Here is a 27909-nt window from a genome sequence, read left to right as displayed (position 1 = left end):
AAATATGTTTCGAAGAATTGAGTTCCATCTTGAACTCAAAATTGAATAATCTAGGTAAGAGATAATCCAAGCTCAATTTACATTCTAACGAACGTTCATGGCACGTTGGTTTTCAATTGCATCAGACGTCATTCCCTTCTTGGTTTTCAACTGCAGAAGAAATTTAGAGTCTTTTACATTAAATTATGTACGGTTGATGAGAAAAGGCCAGTGCCTGATAACGAAAAGCAGAACCAGCTGCTTTATTCTACATAAATGATTATAAGTTGGAGCTTTTACGTTACTGAATATTGTTTTTTCAATCAACAAGACATTGTACGTACGGAATTGACATTGTTCCTACACTTCAACATGGTCCCAATCTAAAGGTCTGTCTTCAAAATCACATCCTAGTTGTTGATGCCTGTTGTTGGCTAATCTGCTCATCACAGCAAGACCTGCCACAAAAGGCTACTAGCATCAGAAGATGAAAAGCTGATGCAAACAGTTTTATTCTTCAACTGCAACCATCTTCATAGTTCCTATTGACAGAGAGAGACAAGCATAGGGCTTGTTGAATTTGATGGTATATTCTTCATAAATAGGAAAATTCTATTCGTTAAGATGATTAGAAAGAAGTTGATCTTCCTTATCATTGAAGATAGAAGTTAAGGATTAAAACAAACAATTTGAAAGCCTGGAGTATTTTTTTTTTAACCTTGAACCCAATAATTAATTCATTATTACTTTTAATATTTACATATAGTCGCCAGGGAATATGTGCATGCTGAAGAACATAGCTGTACCTTCGATAACTTTGTAGAGAGAAGACCACCATCTATCTGCGGAAACCTGGTACATATTTAACGTTTCATCTATGTTACTGTCATGCCTCCCCGCCAAAACTCCCTCCAGTGTTATAACTGCATCCTTTGTTTGCATGAGTATGTTGTTCACGTCTTCAAAGTTTGACCTCTGAAGATCGTCCCATGCAGAAGTGAGGCTGGCAGCTAAGGAAAACTGAGCAGCAGCAGCCCAGCGGGAAGAGGCCAGCCGTCTCCTCTGGCCATCTAGCTGCTTGCTTTCTTCACTGCTGGACTTGTCTTCTTTACCAGTTCCCAGTACTAAGCTACGTAAATACTGAGCATTTGCGGGGCCTGTACTTTGGACCATCCTGGAGAATGCGCTTCCATCATTCAATAGAAGCTCCTCTGGTGTATCATATTCTAAAACCTGAAATAAACGTTTCAGGGTCTTAACTGATTGGAAATAATTAAAAGATCAAAATTCATGTCAGCTTGCAATTTTTTTTTTTCCTTTTTGGATGATTCTTAGGTTTGGCTGCTCAATGTCGTTTAATGGATCCTATTAAGTTGCAGGGTTAGCATTCTTCTACAAACCCAAATATTCCTGTCAAGTAGGAAAGATAATTTCTGTAGGAATTGCATGATACCTGACCAGCATCAAGAAGAAGAATTCGGTCGGAGTCAATGATAGTATTTAGCCTGTGAGCAATAATGAGCATTGTGCAGGATTTGAATTCTTCACGAATGGTTTTCTGGATAAGTGCATCAGTATTAACATCAACAGCTGCAGTTGCTTCATCAAGAACTAGAATTCTTGATCTTCGCAACAATGCTCTAGCAAGACTTAGCAGCTGCCTTTGTCCAACGCTGAAGTTTTCTCCACCCTCTGAGACCTTGACACAACACGAGAGTGCTTTCTGTTAGCATTTGTCATATATTCTCTGGACATTTATTTTGTTTCTTTTGCAAAATGAAGTTGGTGCTAAGTGCCCAGATTTTCTTTTTCCCAGTGCATGGAAAGAAGAAAAATACATGTTTTTGAACCATATTGAAATCTTTATTAAAATGACCTAACCCATTTGAACATGAATTGGCAATCACCGTCGGATAATCATAATATCCTACCGTCGAAAGTGAATAAGAATATATTAACATGGAGAACAATCTAAGACCTGCATCCTAATTAACAATGGATGATCAGTCTTATACCTCAGCATCAAGACCGAAAGAATTCCTCCTGATAACATCTTTAGATGTATCCTTATCATATTGAAATCTTTATTAAAATGACCCAACCCGTATCCTACCATTGAAAGTGAATAAGAATATATTAACATGGAGAACAATCTATGACCTGCATCCTAATTAACTAGGGATGATCAGTCTTATACCTCAGCATCAAGACCGAAAGAATTCCTCCTGATAACATCCTTTAGATGTGCCCTTTCTAAAGCCTCCCAAAGGTCAGCATCACTGTGCTCACTGAAAGGATCAAGATTTAATCGCACGGTTCCTTGAAAAAAAAAATACAATGGCCATTAATGATGCAATTCAATTTTTCAAATTTTGAAATAACATATTTAAACTAAAATAAGGCATACAATGTCATCTAACAAAATTTGCTGCCTAGTTCAGGTTAACTAGTGTAATATGGTTTGGCTGCTTCCAAAATGGGGCAGACAGAATGATAAAAACACAAGATTGGTTTTTTTAATAATCCATTAAGGATACAAATCAGCACACACACACAAACATAATGATACGAGTTTAAAGACAATACTTATAACAACAAGAAGGAAAACAAGGAATCCTGGAGACACATTGACCAACGCACATAAGGACAAGCTGTCTCTCTTCGGGAGTGGTTGGGAGTGCAAAAACGTATTGCAACATACAAACAAGCATTCAATTTGTGCAAAAAACGTTTCTGAAATGCACCTTATAATAAAGAAAAATCAACAGGAAAGACATCTTATAATTGAAGACCTAAGAGGCATCAACTTACCATAATTACAAAGTCAAAGATTGAAAAATACTAAGCATTTCCCATGTTGGAAAATAAATAACCACAAGAAGAGGAAATAAAATCGTGTCATTGTCAAAAAAGCAACATAGGGCTATCTAATTATGCATACCTGAGAATAGAACCGGTGATTGTGGAATGATTCCAAGAACTTTCCGCAAATCTGTTAGTCCAAACTTAGCAACGTCAAAGCCATCAATCAAGATTCTCCCTCTTTCCATTTCTACAATACGAAATAGTGCATTAATCATGCTAGATTTCCCTGCCCCTGTTCTTCCAACTATTCCTAGCTTTTCCCTTGGAGGAACTGTAAAGGACAATCCATGTAAGACTGGAGGAAGTTCAGACCTGTAGCGCATGAAAACATCCTCAAATTTAATCAATCCTGATGAAGGCCAACCAGGTGGGGGACGGTTGCTCTCAATGATAGTTGGGGCTTCAGAAGGCAAATCTATGTATGTGCCGACACGCTCAACAGAATTTAAGCTATTTTCAGCTCTACTTGCTTGTCTCAGAACGCCACTCAATAGATTTGTTATATTTAATGTATAACTGAGAAGTAGACCCATCACAGATGCAAAAGCCACCTGGTTTTCCTCTCTTGCATTCTGCAAGACAGCAAAGGTGGCTATCAACCAAATCATGATGCCTCCTAATGTTTCCAACCTTATGGCAAGCCAACGATTTGAACTAATATTTGCAAGAGTAAATCTGATATTATTATCCATTGACTTCCCATTAATGTTGGCCATCCTGTCATATGCTTTATATGCACGAATGGTTGACAAACCATTTAATGCTTCTCCGAATTGTGCATAAACAGGGGATCTGGTAATGGAATCCAAGCGTTTCACTTCACGGGATGTGCTCTGTAACAACAAATATACGTTCACTAAACATGTGTGGAATAGGAACTCATTATAGAAAGCGAGACTATGTCAGACAGGCAAAACAGCAGAAAACAATCAAAATAGTAAAATGTTGAGCCTACCTGATAGTACAGATATGCTGCATAAAACAAGATCAGAAGCGGCATTATGGACCACAGGGATATCGTGCTTACGGTGCCAATCAGAATAAAAGTTGAAAGAAGCTGCCATACTTGGCCTAGAAACATATTCATAAAATTGGCGACATTGCGATCTATATCACCCAGATCCTTTGCAAACCTATTGATTATACGTCCGGTTGGATTAGTGTGGAAGAATATCATTGGAGCTCTAAGAACAGAATTTAGCATAGAATCATGCAATCTTTTGGCAGCACGAAGACTCGAAATGATCAGCCAAAAAGAGTTTCCAAGTGTCACGGCTACCTGAATCCATCAACGGGTGAGCAAGCCTTTAAACTTTATTACAATTACAGATCAATCTTCTTCATCTGAATTCATGTCACTCTAAATTCTAAAACAGATGGAAAGGGAGAAGATAAACATTTTCCATTTACTTATTTAAAACGCACCTGGCCAAATGAAAGAAGGGCATAAATAAGAATGTAATTGCCGGGTTTGTAACTCTCGGAAGTGCTTTGATTGGTCCAAACACTCAACCATGTGCTACTTAAAACACGAAGAACTTCCGTTAGTATATAGCAAATGAAGAGAATCATAACTACCCATAGGCCTCCGAGTGCATTTTTGTACCTGCAGATTGGAGCATTGTAAACCTATCAAGTTATAATAAACCGATTGACAAAAAAACAAAAAACATTAAATGATAGATCGATTTACATAAAATAGTCGACTTGGGGAAGGAGGCTCATTAGATTGGCCATATCAAGGAAAAGTACTCCCATGGCTCTTCTACACCTAGAAACCCAAAACACGACTACACGGGATTGGCTAAACAAATAAATTTGCACATTCTTCTCTATTATGAGGCACAGAATAAAGGCTCTTGTTCACGATTTTCCAGTTATTGGTCATCCAAAAAATAATTTATTAAATGAAGTGGACGTCCAACCTCATAGCAACTGAAAAATCCATACTCCAACTTCTTGGGGGTTGACCACACGAATTATTTTCTATTTTCCACCATTCTCCTCACTAAGAGGAATCAGTGAAAAATTAGGGGTCATGCTTTTCCAGCACAGCTACTGCTGATGAAGGAATTTTAAATCTTTAATTTTTCTTTAAAAATTTCTACTTCAATTTGTTTAGATATATGTTTTCTGATGATAATTGACCTAAATCATAATAACTTGTGCAGGACCTTATGTTGCTTTGATAACAAAAAAGGGCATACAGGATTATTGGAATTGAGTTTGGACGATTAAAGAGAATTAAAATCCAGGAATGAGCAGACGCTTGCTACTAAGTTGCATACAATGATCCAGAAGTTCTTTCTATTTCTCGTCTCCTTAATTCTTTTATACATACCCATATACCTATGTATTTACTAAATACATACACGTACATATGTTATGTATGCATCAAACCCATTGCCGCCTTGCTTATTTGACCCATACACTCCACTTGTAAGCCATGTATATGTGGAGCTAACATAAGTACTTTATAATTTTAAGTTTTAACATTTTCTTGAGTTGGTCTAGTACGTGTTTCCACATGCTAGAGTGTGTTTATGTTCACACTCCCACAACTCTTCTGTAAATTATTTCAAATTAGATTAAAGAGAGGTTTTAATTTTTGTTCGTGGGCTAGTATATACAGGTGGATAGGGTCATTAACTAAGGAGCATAGCATATCTTTGATTTTTTCCATCTCTGGTCCACTAATTCAGGGAAACTTCAGTATCAGCATATAGATTTGTGGGTAATATATGAAACATTATGTCTTTTGGTTTGACACTCGTGCTGGGCTTTGCATGGGTTCAATACTGATACAGCTCCTTTCAAGAAGAGCATGTTCTACCTAGGATGAAATGTCGCATTTTCATTATTCAGCTGCATCCAAGGTTCCAGAGTAGACTATAAAGGCTTCAGAGACATATTGGAACATTATTTTGATTTACTGTAGAGGTTATAATTCAGAAAGGTGTAGAAAAGGGATTTAACACTAGTTTTGTACCGAGTTTTGTTCATATCAGAAATATACATCAGAATAGCTGATCAAAGATTATTTTGAAGGTGTTAAAGTGTGTATTTTACCTCATCAAAATGCCCCAGCTGACAACACCCGTTTCTCTTTCTTCTTGTTTGATAAGCACAGATTTCTGTCCTTTACCTTTCTTATTATAGCTTGTATCTTTTTTAAGATCATTCTCTAGTCCACCGGAAGCTGGTTTAGAGCTTTTCTGATCATATTTTATTCCATCTTCCTTTTCCGCCTCTTGTTCTTCCATTTCTCCGGCATTCTCCATTAGTTTCTGGAATAGCACTCCATTTTTCGACAACTCCTCAAAGGTTCCATCCTCTTTGACCATGCCTTCAGACACCAAAATAATCCTATCCACCTGGGGGAGAAAATGTAGCTGGTTGGTGACAAGAACCCGGGTTTTCCCTCGCAGCTCTTCCTTTACACAGCTATTAAAAACCTGGAGATGACTACAGATTAAATTAATTCAAAATGATCTCAACAACTACTTTTTAAATAATGACTCACTACAAAAAAAGTCCTACTATTGTCAGCTTATCTTTTAACTGCAAAACGATATTTTTTTTCAGTTGCAAGAAACTTGAAAAATTGGATTTCCTCCTGGAATTGCAGAACTTTATATACCTTTCAGATTTAATGGTTTACCTGAACAGAATTATACTAAAAAGCCATTTCCTATTCTAGTGATAGAATGTAATTAAACCTAATTTCATACTACTAAGCAAAATATTAAGTGATCTCATACCACTAAATGTGATAATAAGTGATCTCAAGCCATGCCTTAAAAAAGAAGCAATCTCATACCACTCGACATTATGTCATACCTGTCGAGCAACATGTGCATCAAGAGCACTTAACGGATCATCGAATATATATACATCTGAATTAGAATATACAGCCCTAGCCATGGAAACTCTCTGCTTTTGCCCACCACTGAGGTTCACCCCTCTTTCACCAATTTCTGTGTAATCGTATCCCTGAGAAAATATGTTAAAATATGTTAGAATGATAAATTTAATACAAATATTTCATTTCATAAATTGGAAAATTTACTTAACAGGAAGTAAGTCGAGATCATGCTGTAATGCTGTCACGTCAATAGATTTCCAGTACCGTGCGGGTTCAAATTCTGAGCCAAATAATATATTCTCACGTAGCTGTAAAAAATGAATTCAAGTCAGGAGATGCATGGTCATGAGATATTAATCCAGAGTATAAAACAGAAGTTTAAGAGTAGTACAGTAGTGTTAATGAGAATACAAGCAAGCTGCACTCACAGTCGCATTGAAAATCCATGAAACTTGAGGTACATAGGCAACAGTTCCTCTGATTACTACGCTTGAATCTCCCACAGAAGGTAGCTCCCCAAGCATTGCCGATAATATTGATGTCTTGCCTTCTCCGGTACCACCAACAACTGCAACTAAGCTGCCAACTGCTATGTCCAAATTGATATTTGATAATGTGGGCTTATCTGCCTGGATAGAACTGGAATGTTAATGCTAATTCAAACCGGAAACAAGAGCATTTGAGAATCAACAGAGTCTAAAACATCATCTTAAAAACAAGATCTAATGGATAGGGGTGAAAAATTAGCCTTCAGTGTCAAAATGTTGCTCAGTATCATGTGTATTCTTCGTCCAGAGCGCCTATCAAATGCAGGGTCTTAACTCATGTATTTTGAATAGTTTTTATGCCTCCATCTTTGGTTTTCTGTCTTGGATTTCAAGCTCATATGTGGGTCAAGCCCAGTGACAAAGGTAAAGACTTTTGGATTCAAGTAATTTTTCGTTTTGGCCTTGAATTTATCTAGAAAGTGTCACATTTTGCTTGGGAGAAAAATGTTGGTTAATGTATATGAAAGTATTTAGGTCCTACGAGCAGTACACTTGCTCAGGAAAGGATGTCCTTTCCTTTCTGGGGAAGGGTTGAGGCTCACAAACACGTCCACCCTGTTTAGAATGTCTAATATTCCACACACACTTGCCCAGCGATCAAATCAATCAGTGCTGCTCATCATCAAGTGACCTTCTGTGTTTTCAATCATGCAAATACATTTCTTGACCTCCAAAAAAGAGACATTCATGTCTCTTCTTGTGTCTTTATTTGTGATGAAATCCTTGGCTAACCTCTTTGTCATCTAAAGTGAGGAACAACCCACTGTTGGGGGAGATGAGTTCTTCACCAGCATTAAGGGTACAAAAGATGGAATAATATATAATTGTCTAAATTATATCAAACAACTTCAATAGTTTTAACAAAACTTTTTGTAACCTTAGATTCTAAATACGGCCCATAACTGAAGGAGCATATTATTCTCACCAAGCACCTTAAGGCTGAAGTCTCCTAAAACTAAAGTGTCTACCACCCACATCATGCCTTTTCCGTCTCTAGAAGTTGATTTAGACTTGGCCCAACCCTTAAAAGTTTTCATCCAATTAACCCAAGAAAATGTCCACATTACTAGAAGTATGATATATTTCATTAAAATTATCTAATAAAAGTTTTACCTTTGAAGCCCACGAAAAGTACCCATCCTTAATAGAGATAGCAGGAAGAACTGGTTCAAGAGGTGGATTTGGTAGTAGAACTCGCTCCTCAGCTAAAAACAATTCCTCCAAGCGTTGCAATGATACATTAGCATTTACAACCTGTAAACCCAAAATAACTATATCATTTTGTGAATTAATTATCAAAAGAATTACTGCTGATATGTTGGCCACCTAAAAAATGCCACTTTTGCCCGCACTCTGTATTAAGGCAAAGAATTTAAAGAAAAAAAGTTAAAATTCGCATCAAAACAAGGAAGGTTAACATGACCGATAAATTTGACGCATACATTTCAATGGCTGAATCCCCTGAGTGAACCATTCATATAATAGAAGCAGACACTTTCACACAATATCCCCCCTTAATCCCATGATTAATCTAAGACACAAAATATAAAAGTCATTTCTTTTTCTCAAGTGCATATTAACATATTTAAGAACTAAAGCCACTAAATTTGTATGATGTTTCTCCAGTTCCACAAAGGCTTCCCAACTATTTGGGGTGGGATTGCATGAATCCCGTATTTCTAATAAATTACTATTAGTTACATTCCTTTTAAGGTATTATAGGAACAAACATCAGAGACACTTCTCAACTTCATTCATCTAGACATTCATCTAGACTACTTTCTTAGGACATTGTCCCCAAATTTGACAATTTTTACCAAGCATTCCTTAGATCTTGTAAACGACTGATCTAATTCCATTCTTTCAACACATATCCATATTTGGGCCACCAAGTATAGACACTCACCTTGGAACAGGAAGGAAGGGTAGTATAATACTCACCGAAAAAATAATAACTAGGTAATATACCCATTCTAGACGATGGTTTAAACAAAATACAGAAAATATACACAAACTTAAAAGTGCAACATACAGACCTGACTTAATAAGTTAGGAAGCATGTTCAAAGGAAACCGCAATACTGAAAACAGAGAAAGTGAGGTAAATGCCCGTGCTGGGGTCAAATGCCCACCAAGCAAAGTGAACAACCCAAAAGAGGTCACTGTTACAACAACTGGGATGCTATTCAGTATAAAACTGTTGAACTGCAAAGAAACCATTAGCAAGTCAGAAATAACAATGAAGCTAAGACTGAGATATTCTTATGGCTATGCACATGTCTTTGCTGGTTTCAAATCCCCATATTTCTGGTTCTATATATATATCATGGGTCATGAATTCAGTCATGATAGGTCTATTATGAATAAAATTGATGCTAAAAATCTAGATCAGCATGTATGTGAAGCATCGGGGAGAATCAGATTGTGATAAAATAGAGATCGTTCCATTTTCTATAATAATAATAATAATAATAATAATGCAGTGCTCAAAAACAAGATATATCTTTCAAGTACCTTATTTTTATTTTTGCATACATAATCTATCATGTGGCACTAAGCGCGAAGGTCTGGAAAAAAAATGATTGAAATCATAACAACCAATTTCAGTATGTTCTAATCTCAATCTAGCATGGGCTCAGGGCTGCTATTTATTGCTGGCCACTGTGCTACCACAAGCCTATTGAAGTATATATAGTAGCCAGATAAATATGCAATGTTCCCTCCAGCACTCATATCGGAGTATGCAGTCACTCAAATTTGATCACAAAAGAACTCCAAACAGTTGATTTAAATGTTAGGACGTTGTGGTACGGGGCATAGAATTACAACTGAAGTAGAAATGAGAAAGAATAAAAGAAATAATAAGGAACTCCAATTGTAGAAGAATTTCACTATAGCAAAAGGATTATAAGAATTTCTTTCTAAAATAAGGAGAGCACAATTGACAATACCCTCTCTTATAAAATGAGAAAAATACACTCTTTCTTTTAAAAGGAAAGGCAATATTTAGGAGAAACCTCACTATTTTTCTCTCTAAAACTCTCTCTCTTTCTCTAAAATTTTCTTTTCAAAATGGGATGGGTTTTTAAAAACAAAAACATGTATTTATAGGAGTTAAAGGAGGTGGAAGATGGCGGATTGGAAATGTGAACACAAGCTTGATATAGGTTGTCAACTAGCCACCATTTTTGACTCATAAAAGTGGCTTTAGCGGTGGAAGATGGTGGCTTGCAAATGTGAACGCAAGCTTGATATAGGTTGTCAACTAGCCACCATTTTTTACCCATAAAAGTCCATAAAAGTGGCTTTACCGCTACATATCTCCCACTTAAAGTCACTTTTGTAATCCTTCTATCTTTTCTACACTTTCCATCTCTATGCCGCTTACATATCTATTAGACCTAAGGAGGATCGACACCAAATAAACTTGTCATTATTAATTGGCTTTGTTAATATATCTGCGAGGTTGTCTTTTGTATGGATTTTTTGTATATCCACACTTCCTTCTTCCACCTTCTCACGAACGAAGTGATATTGAACTCGTATGTGCTTTGTCCTTGAATGAAATGCTGGATTCTTTGCCAAATGCAAAGCGCTCTGACTATCACAAAATATATCAACCTTCTCTTGTACGTGTCTGAGCTCTTCCAGTAGCATTTGCAACCATATTGCCTCTTTGCTAGCTTGTGTAGCTGCGTCATATTCTGCCTCCGTTGTAGAAGTAGCCACAATAGACTGCAATTTTGAAACCCAGCTTACAGCTCCTCCAGCAAGAGTAAACACATAACCTAAGGTGGACTTGCTCTTGTCAAGATCACCTGCATAATCTGAATCAACATAGCCTCTGACAGTAAAGTCTGATCCTTCATAACATAATGCGACATTTGAGGTACCCTTGACATATCTCAAGATCCTCTTTACAGCACTCCAATGCTCTTTACTAGGATTCGCCATGTATCGACTAACCACTCCCACTGATTGTGCAATGTCTGGTCTTGTACAAACCATAGCGAACATTAAGCTACCCACTGCTGATGCGTACGGTACTCGAGACATTTCCATCCTCTCTGCTTCATTGCTAGGACTCATACTTGAGGATAACTTGAAATTAATAGGAAGAGGGGTAGAAATTGGCTTACAATCTTGCATGTTGAAGCGTCGCAAGATTTTCTTCAAATAATTTTTCTGAGAAAGCCATATCTTCCTATTATTTCTGTCTTGGTAAATTTGCATCCCTAGAATCTTGTTTGCTGGTCCCAAGTCCTTCATTTCAAACTCCCTAGCCAACTGTGCCTTTAAGTCTGTAATACGATCTTTGTTGGGGCCTACTACCAACATGTCGTCAACATACAACAATAGAATAATGAAATTACCATCACCAAATCTCTTGTAGTAAACACAAGGATCTGAACTATGTCTGTTGTATCCAAGGCTCATGATAAAGGAATCAAATCTCTTATACCAACATCTCGGCGCCTGTTTGAGACCGTATAGAGATTTGTTCAACCTGCAAACCAAGTTCTCTTTTTCTTTTTCTTCAAAACCTTCTGATTGAAGCATGTAAATCTCCTCTTCAATTTCTCCATGAAGAAATGCAGTTTTCACGTCCAGTTGTTCTAAATACAAGTCAAATGTAGCACACATCGCAAGGACTGCTCGAACCGTTGAGAGTTGAACAACAGGAGAGAATATTTCGTTGAAGTCTATGCCTTCTTTCTTATACCGCTCCACTTGATCATTGCCATTTCGTTTGATCTTGTAAACCCATTTGTTTCTGATGGCCTTCCTTCCTTGTGGTAGTGGTACAAGATCCCATGTTTTGTTTTTATGGAGAGCTTCAATTTCTTCTTGCATTGCAACCATCCACAGAGAAGCTTCTTGGCTATTTGTAGCCTCATGGAAAGTTGACGGTTCTCCATCTTCTGTTAGTAGACAGTATGCGACATTTCCCTCCATGATGTACTCTGAGTGCCAAGCTGGTTCTCTTCTCTCCCGAGTTGACCGTCGAACTTGTGGAATTGCACACTCAGCTTGTTCTTGTTCTTTGTGCTCTGATATTGCTTCAGAAGAATCTGGAACTTCTAATTCTTGTCTTTCTTCAACTTGAACTGTAGTAGTCTCTGGTTTCTCTTTTGAAGCGCTATCATTTTCTTTTTCTTGTACCTTATATTCTACAAATACAACATCCCTGCTGATTAGCACCTTGCGGGCAGTGGGATCCCATAGGCGATACCCCTTGACTCCATCAGCATATCCTAAGAAAATACATTTTCTAGATTTTGGATCTAGTTTTGATGTTTCTTGGGCGTTGTACATAACATAAACATGACTTCCAAATGTATGTAAGTGAGAATAATCAACTGGCTTATCAGTCCATATCTCCATCGGCATTTTCAGATCAATTGCGGTTGATGGTGACCGATTGATCACAAAACAGGCAGTCTTGACTGCTTCTGCCCAAAATGACTTGGCCATTCCCACAGTTCTCAACATCGCTCTTGCTCGTTCTAACAAGGTTCTGTTCATCCGCTCTGCTACTCCATTTTGTTGTGGAGTGTATGCCACCGTGAGCTGCCTTTTGATACCTTCTTGTTGACAGAAGCTATCAAATTCACTACCAGTATATTCTCCTCCATTGTTTGTCCTTAAACACTTGATCTTCTTTTCAGATTCAAGCTCAACCCGCGCTTTGAATATTTTGAAAACTGGAAATACATCTGCTTTATTTTTTATTGGATACACCCAACATCTCCTGGAGTAATCGTCAATAAATGACAAAGTATTTTGCTCCTCCTAGGGACAAAACTGGTGCTTGCCAAACATCAGAATGGATTAGTTCTAAGATAGCTTTACTCCTAGCAGAGGAACTACTGAATTTCAATCTGTGCTGCTTACTAGTAACACAATGCTCACAAAAGGGTAATGAAACCTTTTTGAGCCCTGGAAGAAGCTTTTGTTCAGCAAGAATCTTCAAACCTCGTTCCGACATGTGGCCAAGCTTACGGTGCCACATTATTGTTAATTCTTCTGCCGAACTTGCCAACGCAGTGGATACTTCTCCTTCTTGTTGTGTTTCTCCTTTAAGCATGTACAAATTTGCAGCTATCTTTTCTGCTTTTATCATTACAAGCGCGCCTTTAACTATTTTCATGATCCCATCTTGAATATGGGTTTTACACCCACTATTATCTAATTGTCCTAAAGACAATAGATTTTTCTTCAGGCCTTTCACATGTCGTACCTCCTGAATGGTGTGAACAGTACCGTCACACATCTTCAATTTGATGGTACCAATACCAGTAATCTCCAAGGCATGATCGTCTCCCATGAACACAGATCCTCCTGAGATAGGTTCATATTGATGGAACCATTCTCTCCGATGAGTCATATGCCATGTTGCTCCTGAGTCAATAAGCCAGACATCAGCGAATCTTCTTCTACCTCCAGTAACTGTTGTTGCCTCACTATATAAAATTTCACCATCATCTGATGTGCTTGCTACACAACCTTGAGCTTTTGACAACTGAGGGCCTTTTCCTTTGGCTTCTTCGTACTTCTTGAGATGCCAACACTCCCTTTTGTAGTGCCATTTCTTGCCACAGTGATGACACTTGACATTCTTCTTACTTCTAGATTTTGATCTACTCTGATTTTGACTCCCACTGGGGCCACGTTCCGTTGATCTCCCTCTCGTCATTACCAAAGCTTCGGCTTGCTGTGAACCTCCTGGTTTATCTTCTTTGCTTTTGCGCCAACTTTCTTCTTCAAGAACCGCAGCTGCAATATCATCAAAGACTAGAATTTCAATGTTGTTGGTTAAGTTGATGATGAGTTGATCATACGAATCAGGTAGACTTTGAAGTAGAATTTCAGCACGTTCACCCGTCTCTATGTTATGCCCCATTGCTGTTGAGGGTGTTGATGTGGTCTGTCACCATAGTTGACTCCATCATCCGAAGGGTGTAGAGTTTTCTTCTCAAGAAAATTTTGTTGTGTAGTGATTTGGCCTCGTACAATTTTGTCAGAGTATCCCATATCTCTTTTGCTGTCTTTTTCTCCGCCACAGTTGACAATACTCCATTAGCTAGTGCTAGGTGTAGATTAGCAATAGCATTGCCATCCATCTCGTTCCACTTGCCGTCGTCAGTGATCTCATCAAGGCCTATCTCCAATTGCCGTCAAGCAATTATCTTTCCTCAAAATTGCTTTTATTCTCATTTTCTACAATGAGAAATTACTCCCATTGAACTTCTCTATTTCGTACTTCGTCGCCATTATTGAAGATGCCTCCTTTCCACTAACTGGATCTAATTGTAGCACGAAAACTGGCTATAAACCTGATGCTCTGATACCACTGTCATACAATTACAACTGAAGTAGAAATGAGAAAGAATAAAAGAAATAATAAGAAACTCCAATTGTAGAAGAATTTCACTATAGCAAAAGGATTATAAGAATTTCTCTCTAAAATAAGGAGAGCACAATTGACAATACCCTCTCTTATAAAAGGAGAAAAATACACTCTTTCTTATAAAAGGAAAGACAATATTTAGGAGAAACCTCACTATTTTTCTCTCTAAAACTCTCTCTCTTTCTCTAAATTTTTCTTTTCAAAATGGGATGGGTTTTTAAAAACAAAAACATGTATTTATAGGAGTTAAAGGAGGTGGAAGATGGCGGCTTGGAAATGTGAATGCAAGCTTGATATAGGTTGTCAACCAGCCACCATTTTTGACCCATAAAAGTGGCTTTAGCGGTGGAAGATGGTGGCTTGCAAATGTGAACGCAAGCTTGATATAGGTTGTCAACTAGCCACCATTTTTGACCCATAAAAGTCCATAAAAGTGGCTTTACCGCTACATTAAATATAGCATAAAAGGTGACTGGAACTTCAAATAGCAGCTAGTAGCATCATCATGATTTTGAGATTCTTGAGATAGATATGCACTAAAATGAAAACTTCCAAGATTATGTTTTTGAGCTATACAGCAGATAGTAATTGGGCTTTGCGGAACCACGACAGCTCATCATCCCTAATGCTTTGAACTCTAGATTGGAAGCTTGTCTCCCATGCATAACATCTGAAAGAGCATAGTAATAAAACGCGCACTGTCAAGCATGCAAAACTAAAAAAAAGTTAATTGCAGATGTTCTCGGAGTTTTATACTTCACAGTGTCCATAGCTGCCAAAATCTCATTCATGAGGCCCACTCTCTTGTCAGTCCACTGTAGCCCTTCCTTGGTTAGTTTCCGCATTTTGCTAAGCACACAGGTCTGTTCTTACAAGGTCATTCATGAAGCATGGGCTAATTAGTTCCATCGCTGACAGAATACTCAATAAGGAAAAATAGGATTGAAATATTTGATAACAGATACTCATTATAGTTTGAGTATATGAAAAGCAAACAGACTGAAGTTCCATTGTTATATTATAGAATCCATAATAATGATAGAAACATGAAAGAGCAACAACAAACTGAAATTGATAAAAATCTGAAACAACTTGATGTGACCATTATGATTAATTTTTGTACAAATCAAGCTTATTAACATTAACTAAAACCCCTCTCAAAGCCAGCCCCCTCAATAGCAACGAACCAAATACAGGCCCCACACATTGCATGCAGAAGAAATTACAATGTTAGGAAGAGAGCCATTGATGTAACTAGCTTAGGACAAACTAGGAAGAGAGCCAGTGTATAAAGGAGATATGACTATAACAATAATCCATCACAAAGCCGCCAAAATATGACTTTAGATTTGGGACACTCTCTTCTTGTCAAAGTTAAGAAAATGGTGTCCCAAATCTTAGTAAGAGAAAATGAAAACAATAAATCCAAGTGTCATGCTACGTTTCAAAGTAACATAACTCATTAATCATATCATGTACTATAATACATAATTTTTGAAGTGATGGACTTTGTTCCAGTTTAACTGCATCATCAACTCACCCATTATATGTCATTAAAAAAATTATATATTATACGTAACTAAAATTTAAATTATTAAATGAAAAATAATATATCTGCTTAAGTTAGTAATTTTCATTTAAAGTTAGTAGTCTTTTAGTTTTCCCAACATGTCCTTTTTTTCTCAATCCATGCCTTTTGGTTTTTTAATTTAAGGATTCATTTGAGGGTATTGAATTTAAAATGAAGTCAAAAAGCCTATAAGTTAGTACTCTTGATGGTCAAGGCCAGTACTTTGGCACACTATATAAAAAATCTTGGTCACTCTCTCCACTCAAGCAAGAGGTTTCTCATCACTGACATAGAAACAAAGAGAAGTAGAGAAGAGGAGATGAAGGTGCTCAACCAAGTTTTAGAGATTAAGGTGCTATCATTGACAATCTTCTTAAAATTTTATTTATTCTATAATAGTTCAAGGTATGCTAACTTATTTATATATATTATTTTTCATTTTAGTAAATTTATTTATCACTGCACATTGCACAAGTCTACAACTAGCTGTCAATATGAAACCCAAACTTTGTGAGTATTGCATGTAACTAGATAAGACCTCTGATGTGGTAAGATGTAGTGTAGTGGTCAACTGATGCAGAAAGCACAACAGTTGTCGTATGAACTAAGAAACCAACCGTTGGTAGGTGCAGAGTCAGTCAGAATAAGGAATGTGCAATTAAAACTAAAACATATTTACACAATAATTGCTATAAAGAACACTCAAGGAAAAAAATATCAACAGGATATAGCAAACTGGTAAAGATCAAAGTAATCAACCATTTTTCAAAGGAGGATAGGAAAAAAATCTCTTACCTGTATTGGGACCATGAAAACTAGCATTAGTGATCCAAGAAGTGAAGCAACACCTAGTTGCTGATAAAGAAGGACCATAGCTATGATGATTCGAAATGGAGCTGACCACAATCCATGGAGTTGTTGACATATTTGCTGAACAATGTAAGGAGTATAGTAATGGTGACTGAGTCATGCTTACATTCCCCAAAACAAAATTATGTGATGATGTCTTAATTCGATATTGCAGTATCCTTCACTAAATTACTGAGATCCATATACTTTAGTAGATCAAATCCAACATAACGGCCATAATTTTTTTATTTTTTATTTTCACAACTCATTACTTTTTCTTGTATGTTTCTGCACCGATATGCACTATCAATGACTACGGGCTTAAAAAATTCTTTGCCGGATAGAATCTTATCATTAGCTGCCATTTTAGATCATTTATCCTTGTAAGAGCGTAATTAAAACTCTCGGATTCAGTTCCCATTGCTCCAAGAAGCCAAAAGAATGTCATTATTATAATCTTCTTTTACAAATATGACTTTAAGATTTCTAGGCTACTTGTCTCTCTTCCACATTTGATATCATACCTGATAAATGACTGATCACAAGCAGTATACGTACCGATAAGATTTTCGGTTAATGATGTCTCTAAGGTCTATTATATCTCATTTACATTATGTTCTTATATCATGTACTTGCTTCACTGCATTACAATACGTATCCTATAAAATGATTACAGACAAACATGGGGGAAAAGTGGCATCAAAATCATGGAATATGACCTGCATCACAATTCAACGAAAATGGAGCCAATGAACAGAAAACCAGCATACTTGATGACGTTATTTGAGCTCTTCATCAACTTTGATTGCATTCTTAATTGATAATTTCAAGAACTTGTGCACACTACTATATTAAAAGTTGAGAAGCACCGACCTCATATGTTTTAGTTTGAAGCATTGTGAGCAAAACTTTTGAAGGGCGCACAATAAAATATTTCTTTTGCTCCAAAAAATTTATTTGCATTTTTCTTTCAAGGCGCTTTTTTTTGGGTAAGCTCTTTGAAGGCACTTTGCCAAGTACAATAGATATTGTATTATGCAAAATCTATCGCTTAACTAGGTATTTTCAATTATTATTTTATTTACTAAATTTTCAATATTCGCGTTATGACAAATTACATCATTAGTTTTCTGAACAGAAGTCAAAGGCATCGAGTAATATCAAAATGCAGGATATTTAAAGGTTATCAAATTAATGGGAAATTTATTCAGCCTTTATATAATCATATTCACTTAATTTAGGGAATACCTGAAGTGCATTGGCATCAGTTGTCATCATATTGGTTATCTTTCCAGATGAGAACTTCTTGCGACTCTCATGGGTTACTCTTAAAGATTTGCGGAATACAGCAGCCACCTATAATCAGGAACAGTCGCACTTAGAAATTTCAGGTGATTTTCGCTATCCCATGTTGTTCATATCATTTGCTTAAATTCACAGTTTAGGAGAAACATTGCAACCGACCATGGGAAATGTAAATTACCCTAAAAGTTTCCCATTCATTCTGTCAAAGAGGAAGTTGTAGCCAAAAGTGACACTAACATATATCTAAAAATTGTTAGGATACAAAGGATTTACCAAAGTTGACCTCAGCCGAAAACCAACACGCATAACATTCTGAAAATACTGAGATTCGCATAGCACACCAAGTGACTGAAATAAAATGAATCAACCGGTTAATCTTCTTCGAATATAGACGTAATCAATTAAAAATAATGCTCACAAGGTCATCAACTCCTATCTTTTCTCAGAAAGAAACAAGAAGAGCTTTTCATTTCTATTTGAAGGGAAATATTTTAAAATGTGGTCTCTTTTCACCGGCCAATAACATAATGAATGCAAGGACAACAGTCAATGTATAATAAATACTTAATTCAATGTATAACAAAGACTTTAACATACCATTAAGAAACAAACTTCGCTAAAATTATTAAAAGATATCTACCATATCAAGGAATGCAGTTTAATTGATCATCATAACACGAATGGAGTACATCCATGCTATTGATTCACTAGAGAAGTCTCCAATGAAAGATGTCGTTAAACCCCTGTGACTCCTATACCTTCGCAACAATCTTCTTGTAATGACCTAAGGAAAGTTCACAATACATCTAGGCTTATTACTCCAGAAGACCTAATCAAGGTTACAATTAGAACTTCCTTAGAACTATTTTTAATGCCAAAAACTTCTCCCTCTCAGGTAACGTGGGATCACATTCACCACCCTTTCAAAGAAGTGGGTTTACAATCGTCCACACTCATATGCTTGACTTCCTTGTCAGACCATTTTACTGTGGTATGGGCAAGACTTAGCATGGCTCAAGTCTTACACTTCTAGCTAAGATACACTTCGACACCATTTGTAACGACCCAATAAATTTTAGAAAAATCATAAACTCAACTTAAAAGAAACTATCTTAAAATGCAAATCCAATAACATTCTTGATGTGTTGAAAATATCCTTTACATGATAAATTATCATTCAACATGATGTGCCTTTCTTTTTTTTTTCTTTTTTCTTTTTTCTAATCTAACATGATGCCTTTCACTTAAACATATATTGCCCCTTTTGATGACGAGGATGATCAGCCACAACCATCCACCAAAAATCTAGTGTTAGAAGAGCAAAAACTAAAGTATGTGTGTCAAGAAACATGATATGTAAGATTATATGAGGTAGAATTCGTACCACCCCGATGAAAATTGAGAAGGCATATATGTAACCAATCCAAGCTGGATCGCCTCGTTGCATTGACTTCAGGCAGTAACAAGACAGTTATCAAGTTTGATGGTCCAAATGTAAGCCACAGGAACCTCATAAAGTAGGTTCATTTTGTGACTTAAAATGTAACAGAATTAAACATTGTAAAATCGTTTAAAAATGAGCTAACTGATTAAATTTTATGCATGGATATGAATTAGCCTGAGCACCCAAAAATCTCTCATCATCACAGCAGGTAAATTTCAGGAATCAATGGACTCAGTGTCCAAAGGGTCTAATTAGAGAATCAAAATTTATTAACTCAAAATATCAACAGAGTTCCAGGACTATTACAATTTTTTAGTTTTACTTAAACTATGTGGTAGTTTGTCATTGTTGACCTCATTGGCATCGTAAAACCATAAACCGATATAGTCCACAAAATTTGCCTGGTCACAATCGAATATTTATAAAAGCCAGCCAAAGTGAAAATGTACAGATGTTTAGAGACGAAGAAAGGAAAGATCCTCCAAACAGATATTGTTAAAAGGCTGAAAGTAAAGCTATGATCCCCCTTACAATTTGATGTGATAATCAACTACAAAAATATCCAAGAAGCTTCAAAATTTTTATTTTTCTACCTTCTCTTGTTGGAATTTAACAAAATTTGCCCAGCATATGCTACAGTTAATGAATAGAAGTATCTGTTCAAACAACGAGTCCAGGCTCTTATTTGGATAAAGAAAAAAACATGTTGGATATATTTCATTGGAAACATTTGAAATCCCTAACTTTAGTCCAATTTTAATAATCATACACCACTTTTAATTACTCATTTCTATTCATGATTACAATATTAGAAACCGAAAAATCATGAAAAAAGTCCTTTATGCTAGAGATTGAGCTCTGCAAATAAGTTCTTTACATGAGAGGTACACTCTCTGAATATGCCTCATGATGGGGTTCTCCTAACTAGAATCTACCTTCTCAGATAAAAAACTAATTCCCCACATGTTCAGAGATGGAATCCTCATGATTTTTCAATTCCTACTGTTCTTAACAGTACGTCTGACAACTTTTACTATATTTTGAAGTCGCAAATTCAAACAGGTAATTGGAGTGAAAACAGAAGTACCTATCTGAAGTCTTAAAATGTTCAGAGAATGAGAAAATGATTTGGCAATTGGTAGCATAAGTCACCCAGTTATGTGACCTAAAAGATGTAATGACTGTAATTATGTCAGCATCATCCAACAATTATGCTTATAGTCTTTTGTACTTGTTGGCGGCATACGAAGCCCGCTTTCGTTTTACCACCATGTGGTATGCTAAGCATCACTTTGCCCCCTCGTTTTTCTCAATCGCCATTATGGTAAACGTGAATATCCATTTCTTTCAATAGTATGAAATAAAGGGAACCAAACTCAAAGGGTAAAGAGAGACAATATAAAGAACCATTTAAACCACAAACCGGTCCAGTTAATACTAAAATCTTGACTTAATTTTCTTGGGATAAAAGTAATTTCCATTCTCCTTCCAGCTTCCTTACTTTTAACGACATCAGGAAGATTTCTCTCCTCATTATGAAACCAATGGATCACAAACTGAGGCCATAATCTTGTCAAATTATTAGATTTATGAGGTCTTCAATTAGATCAAATAAACATGGAACATTATTCTTTACTTCAAGCTAGCATTGAAAAGCACAGCTTTTTTATATAAAAATTAATGAAATTAACACAAAAGAAACTCCTTTAGGTGGCAAATAAATGAAATAGATTGCATCACTTATCAATAAAGCCATGGAAAGAAAGTAACTGACCTCTAAAAGATGATTCAATAGAATTGGCCCGGCGAATTGCGAAAGATCATTGCCAATCTAACACATGATCGACAAATAATAAGCTCCCAGTCAAATAGAGAATTGAAAATTATTTTTCACATGTAGCATTTCAAAACTCTGGCCCCACTATAACTTTATTCTGAATTTCCAAAGTAAACTTCCAGTTTTACGTATCGCACTAAAAGTATGATATCCATGCATCAAGATCCAGGCGAAAGCATCATTTTAAAAGTCCTCATTTAGTAAACTTCAAATTTTCATATACAAAATATCAGGGCCAGATACCTGCTCATAAGAAAACTTTAGAAATATATCAATGCAAAAGGATGCTCAGAAAAGTGCCTATTTGGTAACATCTAGTTGGCTCCCATTGATGGCACACCAAGATCCTTTCATTTCACTTTATGAGATCACATATGCTACATAATGAATATAGCCAGTTAAGATGATTAAGTCAGATAAGTTTGTCCTCTAAATGCTGAAAATAAGATGATCTTCATTTTTTTTTCCCAAAAACACAGTAGATCACAGACATACAACTGAAACATATATAGTAAGGCAGATGACTAGTGGTGGGCAACAATGCCATCATAAATTATCCAGGACACATGGGGGGAATGAGCATGCTACCTTGAAAAAACCTCCCCGCCAAAACCTACACAAGATATTTATGATACAATTATAGGTTGGAAAGGTTAAGTCTAATGACCATTTAGTGTAGGAAAATTAAAATCATAAAAAGTGTAGGTCATACCTTCCACCAAGACTATTGTTCAAGGCTCTCAAAAGCCGTGGCTTGGGCTTTTGGGATTCTTCAATCCAACACCTCTGGAACCTGCAAAATCACCAGTACTATACGTATTTCACAATTTGAGATGAACTCATGAAGATGCACGTGAAAAGGTGGCAGCATGATGCTAACTTTTCAAACAGTGTTTCAGTCCGATCCCATGTGTCTAGCTTCCAAACATCCTTTTCTACGATGGGTTTTCTGTAACCCTGCTGCATGAGTGGAGTCATCCATCCAAAAGATATTCCTACAGAAATTAAACTAAAGGGTAAGCAGGTAAATCCCACACAATTATGCACTTAATCATAAAAAAAGATTGTAGGTTTGATCTCCCATCACTAGGGTACACGCAATGAAAGTTTAGAGGAAATCCTAGCTTCCATCCCAAGACATCTCTAGGGGTACCCGGGATAGCTTTAAAGACCCAACAACTAGGTTTATAAATGGGTGTGGGCTTCTGGAATCTTTTTGGGTTCATAAAATAGAGAAAATCTGGAGACTAAAATCCTTCACAAACTGTCAAATACTTACAGTGCTGTGTTCAAAGTGTACACCATTCTTATCTCCCTATTCAGTAATAAGCCAATGATTCATGAAATGACGAAATGCTACAAAATCAGAGAACTTATGGCATTAAAGACCAGTCACTTTAGGAAGTACTCACTTGAAAATATATTGACATGCCTCTCAGGACAAATTTTCTCGTCTCCAGGCAGTGCTTCGTAGTCGACATCATGAAGAGACTCAGCTTGCATCAGAACGTAATCCGGATAAGGATCCAGATTTGGGACATAAACAACAAGAAGAATTCCAAATAGAACCTAAATCAAAATAGTAGAAATAAATCTCAGACGTATCTACATGCTTCAACACAAGTTAAATAAAAAACAAGATTTCTAATATCTAAGAAGGGTAGGTGTAATTGTAAACTGACTCTGTCACTCACAAAGATACCACATATCTTAATCCCAACCGTGGCCATTGTTATTTGAGCTCATGACAAGGAGTTGCAATGGCCTACTGAGTATAATACTGGGGTTAGTCCAGGGTCCAGAATGCTGTCAAGATTAGTGTGTATGTAAGTTCACTTTCTAATGGCTTAAATTTTTGAGATAGATGGTTTCGGGCATGGTATCAAAACTATGTTTTCTTTGAGGTCCGTCACTCATGTTTTGTAACTCTAACCTCCATTCTATTAGATTCTTCTGTTCTGTTTTCCACATGCAAGGCTCAAGGTCTTTTTTGCTATTTGGTGAACCTACATGTGAGGGGGGACAGTGTCTGTATGAGCTTGATGTACATTATTGGCCAATTTTATAATAGCTTAAGCTTTTTAAGATAAAATGGTTTTAAAGTAGACTTTTAGACCAGATTGGAAGATGCAATGGCCAATTTTCTAGTACCTTAAGCTTTTGGGGTGTGTGGTCTTTTATAAGAATTGTAAAGAAGGTTGAGATATGCAGCCAACTTGACTTCACACTTAGACTAGAACGCCAAGCCCCATGCTATAGATGGTAACAAAGATGCAGCTAACAACCACGTGTCCAATGCCTACCTTCAGAAACCGGCAAGACCATGTAAGTGGTCTATCAGATTTACAAATTCACTTCAAAAGTGCAGCATACGAGGAGTGCTTCAACATTGATGTTCTTACTACAGAGTTCATATTTTTACAGTTTCCCATTTTAATTTATTATCATATTATCCATTTCAAATTTTTTTTCAATTAAGATATATAATTGCTCACTGCATATTTCTTTAGACCAAGGCAGAAGTCCCTGAAGCCTTCCAAGGCATTTGGCACGTGAACTGCTTTAGAGCCTATGTATATACAAAGCTTATACATCCAACATTTATGACAGGCTAAAACAGCACAAATTAAAACTAATATAAGAACGGGAGATGGACCACATAACTGTTACAGGGGAGGAACAAAGTAAAAAAAGGGAACAGACCTGGCAGCAAACCGTACTGATGTACAAATACAAAGCAAATCTGCATGAGTAGGATAACATGGTAAGTATGACAGTCGTACTGCAAGAATGAATGGTTTTCCACTCCAGAAAGCAGTGCCACTAACGTGTATCCTATCGGCAGTTGCCATGTTGATTGATCATGGCTCACTGCAAACCATCAGTACACCACTGAATTTCTTGAAGAGGTTTAAATCTATAATTATCATCTTCGTACCAACAATATACGACAAAAAAAATTAAAATGCTTTCGTTTTATGTATTTTGTGTGTGTGTGTGAGTGATTTTCTCTTAAGAATTGCATTTGATAAATGGGAGAAAAGCCAACCTACTGTAGTAACTGCTCACAGAAGGAATAAGATTGAGCAGCACGGCATCGCCTACCAAAACATAAATGACTCCAAACCGCACATACCACCGAAATTCTCGAATGTATGTTTTAGTTTCTAAGCCAATCATTATCAGCATGGAGAGCCAACCAACAGCCTCGATGATCAAAGAAATGACCTGCAAGAGAACAAAATAATTCACATCACACATTCCAGTCGAATCGACTTCAATGGTATTCGGTAATGTAATATTGCAATTAACTCCAACGGGAATTGGAGATAACAATTATCATACTGACATTTAAACATCAAACATTTTACAACAAATTCAAGTTAACAGCTTTCAAATTTGAATCCCATTTAATTTTGCGTTTAGGATTTGAAAGTACTGCCATAAGATCTGACAAGATAGAAAGAAGCATAAACCAAGAAAATATGAAAACTCACCTCAAAAGGAGCAAAGCCTGTCTGTCCATCCAGATTAAAGATTGAAAAGCCCAACATCAACCTTAATAAAGGCCCGGCAGTGCAATAACCAGCCAACAACCCCAACATATAATTGTAGCAATTCGACCTCAACTGAAACCGTTTAGCTTTGGAGTTATTCTTTATCAGGCATACTCGGTAAGAGCAAAGGCCAAGGAAAACCAAATGAGAAATGGAGATCACTAGAGTATCAATGGCACAAGGTGTGTATGAGCTAAAAGCACTATCTACTGCTTTGGTCCATACCCCATTTGCCACCGGCCGACAGTACCAAAGTAATGGCTCAAAAGCCATGATCTGGTCCCTATTTCACAAATATTCAGCAGCGAGGTCTCATTACAGACTCATGTTTCCTTTTGCTGGACACAGCTATTGGGTGTTTCATATACTCAATTCTTAGTATTTTACTCCACAACCACCAGCTAGCCCTCCATGCACCTCCTGCAACAAGAGTAAATCATACTTATTAAAACAGGAAAACTGAGCTGAGTTTTAAGTAAATCTTTATCAAATAACTCTACTATACATGAAGGGACACAAACCCATCTCTCTTCTGCCAGTACTAACAAAACTTTCTCAAGCAATGGACCATAGAAAAAAGAAAAGGTGAAAGAAGTGTTAGAAAACCTCCCAAGTATGAAATGTCACTTGAAGTTGCAGTCACCCACCCATTCACCAGAAGTTTCTAGCAGCAAATATTGACTAAAATTTGCATGCACCGAAAGGAGGCTCCCTCTTGATCAAGAAGTGTGGGAGTTTGTCCCCCATGACTTTTCCTATAAAATGAGGTCATTTGTTGAAGATTAAGATTATCCTCATTGCGGTGAGAGATCAAGACATGACTGTGGACGAAATATAGATTCTGGAGGAACCTAGAACAGAGGGTCATTTTGAGAGATAGAGAATTGTTTAATGTTTATGAGTGTTTATAATTTTGTACAAACATAATGAAAATATTGAGTTTCGGCTTCAGTGGAGGTAGACAAGTTGCCGAACTACTTAAATATTCTCTTTATGGTCTTGTGTGATTTTTGAACAGATCAGAATTAAGTGCAACAAGAAGACGAGACAAAGTACACAAAAAACGGAAGCACATAGTTCAGTTAACTAGAAACTATAGTTTCAACTACCACGTAAAACATGCAGAACCCATGACTACAAATCCTCCATTTTCAATATGTAAAAAGAGAGAAAAGATAACCGGTGTTAAGAACAAGAGCAGCGGTTCAGTAAGCGCACCAACAAGGATTACAACAAGAGCTGAAGAACATCCATAACCAATTGAGTTTGGGTAACGAAGTCATGTCAGATATTTTGTGACAGATAGTAAAATAATAATAATAAAATAGTAAATAATAGTATAAAATAAGAAAAAATAAGGAGAAAATAATGAATAATAATAGACAATTCTCGTAACATTCCGCTACCCAAACTAGTACAGAACACTCCACTGCTCAAAGAGCACGTTAAGCAGCTTCAGCACAAGAAAGAACGAAACACAAAGAAGAGATTCTGTTAGCAGAGCGTGGCATGCATGCTCGGGTATATGTAGTTTCAAATAGAGTGATGATAGGCTGCCCGGTAATGACAGCTGGAATGCACAAATTTGACTTATTATTATTTTTTAATATTTTTTTTAACATATTTAAAAATTTTAAATAATAAAAAATTAAAAATTCTATGTACAATCATTTTTGTACACTCTTTTATGCACTCCAGTGATATGATTGGTTAAATATTAAAAAAAAATTAATCCAACTAATCATATCAGTGGAGTGCACAAAAAATACGTAAAAATGATTGTAGGTAGCATTGCTCGTAAAATATATACATAAGATCTCGTTTGTTTTCGTAATAAAATACGAGGGACAGTCAAAATCAGGTAACATATACAAACATTTTCAGAAGTGATGTCTTTACAAGTGAATTACCATATTCTTAATAATATAATATTTTTTTAATATTTAAATCCATCAAACTAAAATAAAAGTCAAATTAAAATTGTAAAAAATAGATTATTTTAATCTAAAATTATAAAATTGTCAAGTAATAGATAGCCTATCATTTTTCTTCAAATAATACAACATACAAAAGCCGAAAAGGGTAGTGAGACAGAAGCACGTCGCGAAGGACGGAAAATTGGTGCAGGAATTGCGCACACCTGCCACCGCATCATTTTTGCGCAATTTCTGCACCAAAACCCTTGCACCAATCATTTTTCAGTTCTTCTAAGAAGCAATGCAAGCGTCATGGCTCACGTAGCCGTCCTACTACACACTAGGAAAAGGACAGAAAACAACCACAATATGATTACGAAAATTGCTCTCTCTCCCCACCCACTAATTTTCTTCCTGTCAATATTTAGTAAAAAGAGAGATCGAGAAGATAACCGGTGTTAAGAACAAGAGCATGCAGCAGTTCAGTAAGCGCACCAACAAGGATTACAACAAGAACTTCCACAACAATTACCTTGCGTTTGATAATGAGGTGATGTAGATATTGTGTGTGAATGATAGTGAAAAAGTAATGATAAAAGAGAAGTTTGTACCGTTAAGCAGCTTCAGCACAAGAAAGAACGAAACACAGAGAAGAGACTCTGTTAGCAGCCACACGCATGGTCTGTGGCCTGTGGGTATATGTAGTTTCAAATAGAGTGATGCTATAGGCTGCCAATGACAGCTGGAAGCCACAAATTTGACTT

The 27909-nt window shown here is 36.5% G+C and overlaps 1 protein-coding gene across 11 annotated transcripts; it reads right to left on the bottom strand.

Moving 5' to 3' along the window:
- Window positions 1-151: 151 nt before the first annotated feature.
- LOC122275763 (ABC transporter C family member 12-like) lies at window positions 152-27909 on the bottom strand. Of its 11 annotated transcripts, none has more exons than XM_043084985.1 (29): window positions 27757-27908; window positions 25455-25649; window positions 25170-25301; window positions 24722-24900; window positions 24376-24415; window positions 23085-23241; window positions 22553-22667; window positions 22385-22465; window positions 22261-22285; window positions 21610-21666; window positions 19776-19841; window positions 18665-18739; window positions 18335-18442; window positions 17033-17167; window positions 15424-15530; window positions 15244-15337; window positions 9294-9461; window positions 8371-8511; window positions 7138-7338; window positions 6919-7017; window positions 6685-6837; window positions 5914-6299; window positions 4270-4450; window positions 3800-4123; window positions 2921-3677; window positions 2177-2298; window positions 1433-1678; window positions 786-1212; window positions 152-437 (listed from the first exon to the last, which is right to left on the bottom strand). In XM_043084985.1, the coding sequence occupies exons 2-29, from the start codon at window positions 25500-25502 to the stop codon at window positions 340-342; spliced, it is 4722 nt and encodes a 1573-aa protein (XP_042940919.1). In that variant the 5' UTR covers window positions 25503-25649; window positions 27757-27908; the 3' UTR covers window positions 152-339. The 11 variants fall into 11 exon arrangements, 9 of the variants coding, with proteins under 9 accessions (XP_042940919.1, XP_042940917.1, XP_042940916.1 ...); XM_043084983.1 differs by adding an exon at window positions 25836-25984 and having other exon boundaries at window positions 25170-25649; window positions 27757-27881; XM_043084982.1 differs by adding an exon at window positions 25877-25984 and having other exon boundaries at window positions 25170-25649; window positions 27757-27881.

The sequence above is a fragment of the Carya illinoinensis genome, chromosome 9 (genome assembly GCF_018687715.1).
Source record: "Carya illinoinensis cultivar Pawnee chromosome 9, C.illinoinensisPawnee_v1, whole genome shotgun sequence".
NCBI classification, from domain to species: domain Eukaryota; kingdom Viridiplantae; phylum Streptophyta; class Magnoliopsida; order Fagales; family Juglandaceae; genus Carya; species Carya illinoinensis.
The sequence above is the reverse complement of the archived record's forward strand: the minus strand, read 5'-3'. Positions and strand labels throughout refer to the sequence as shown.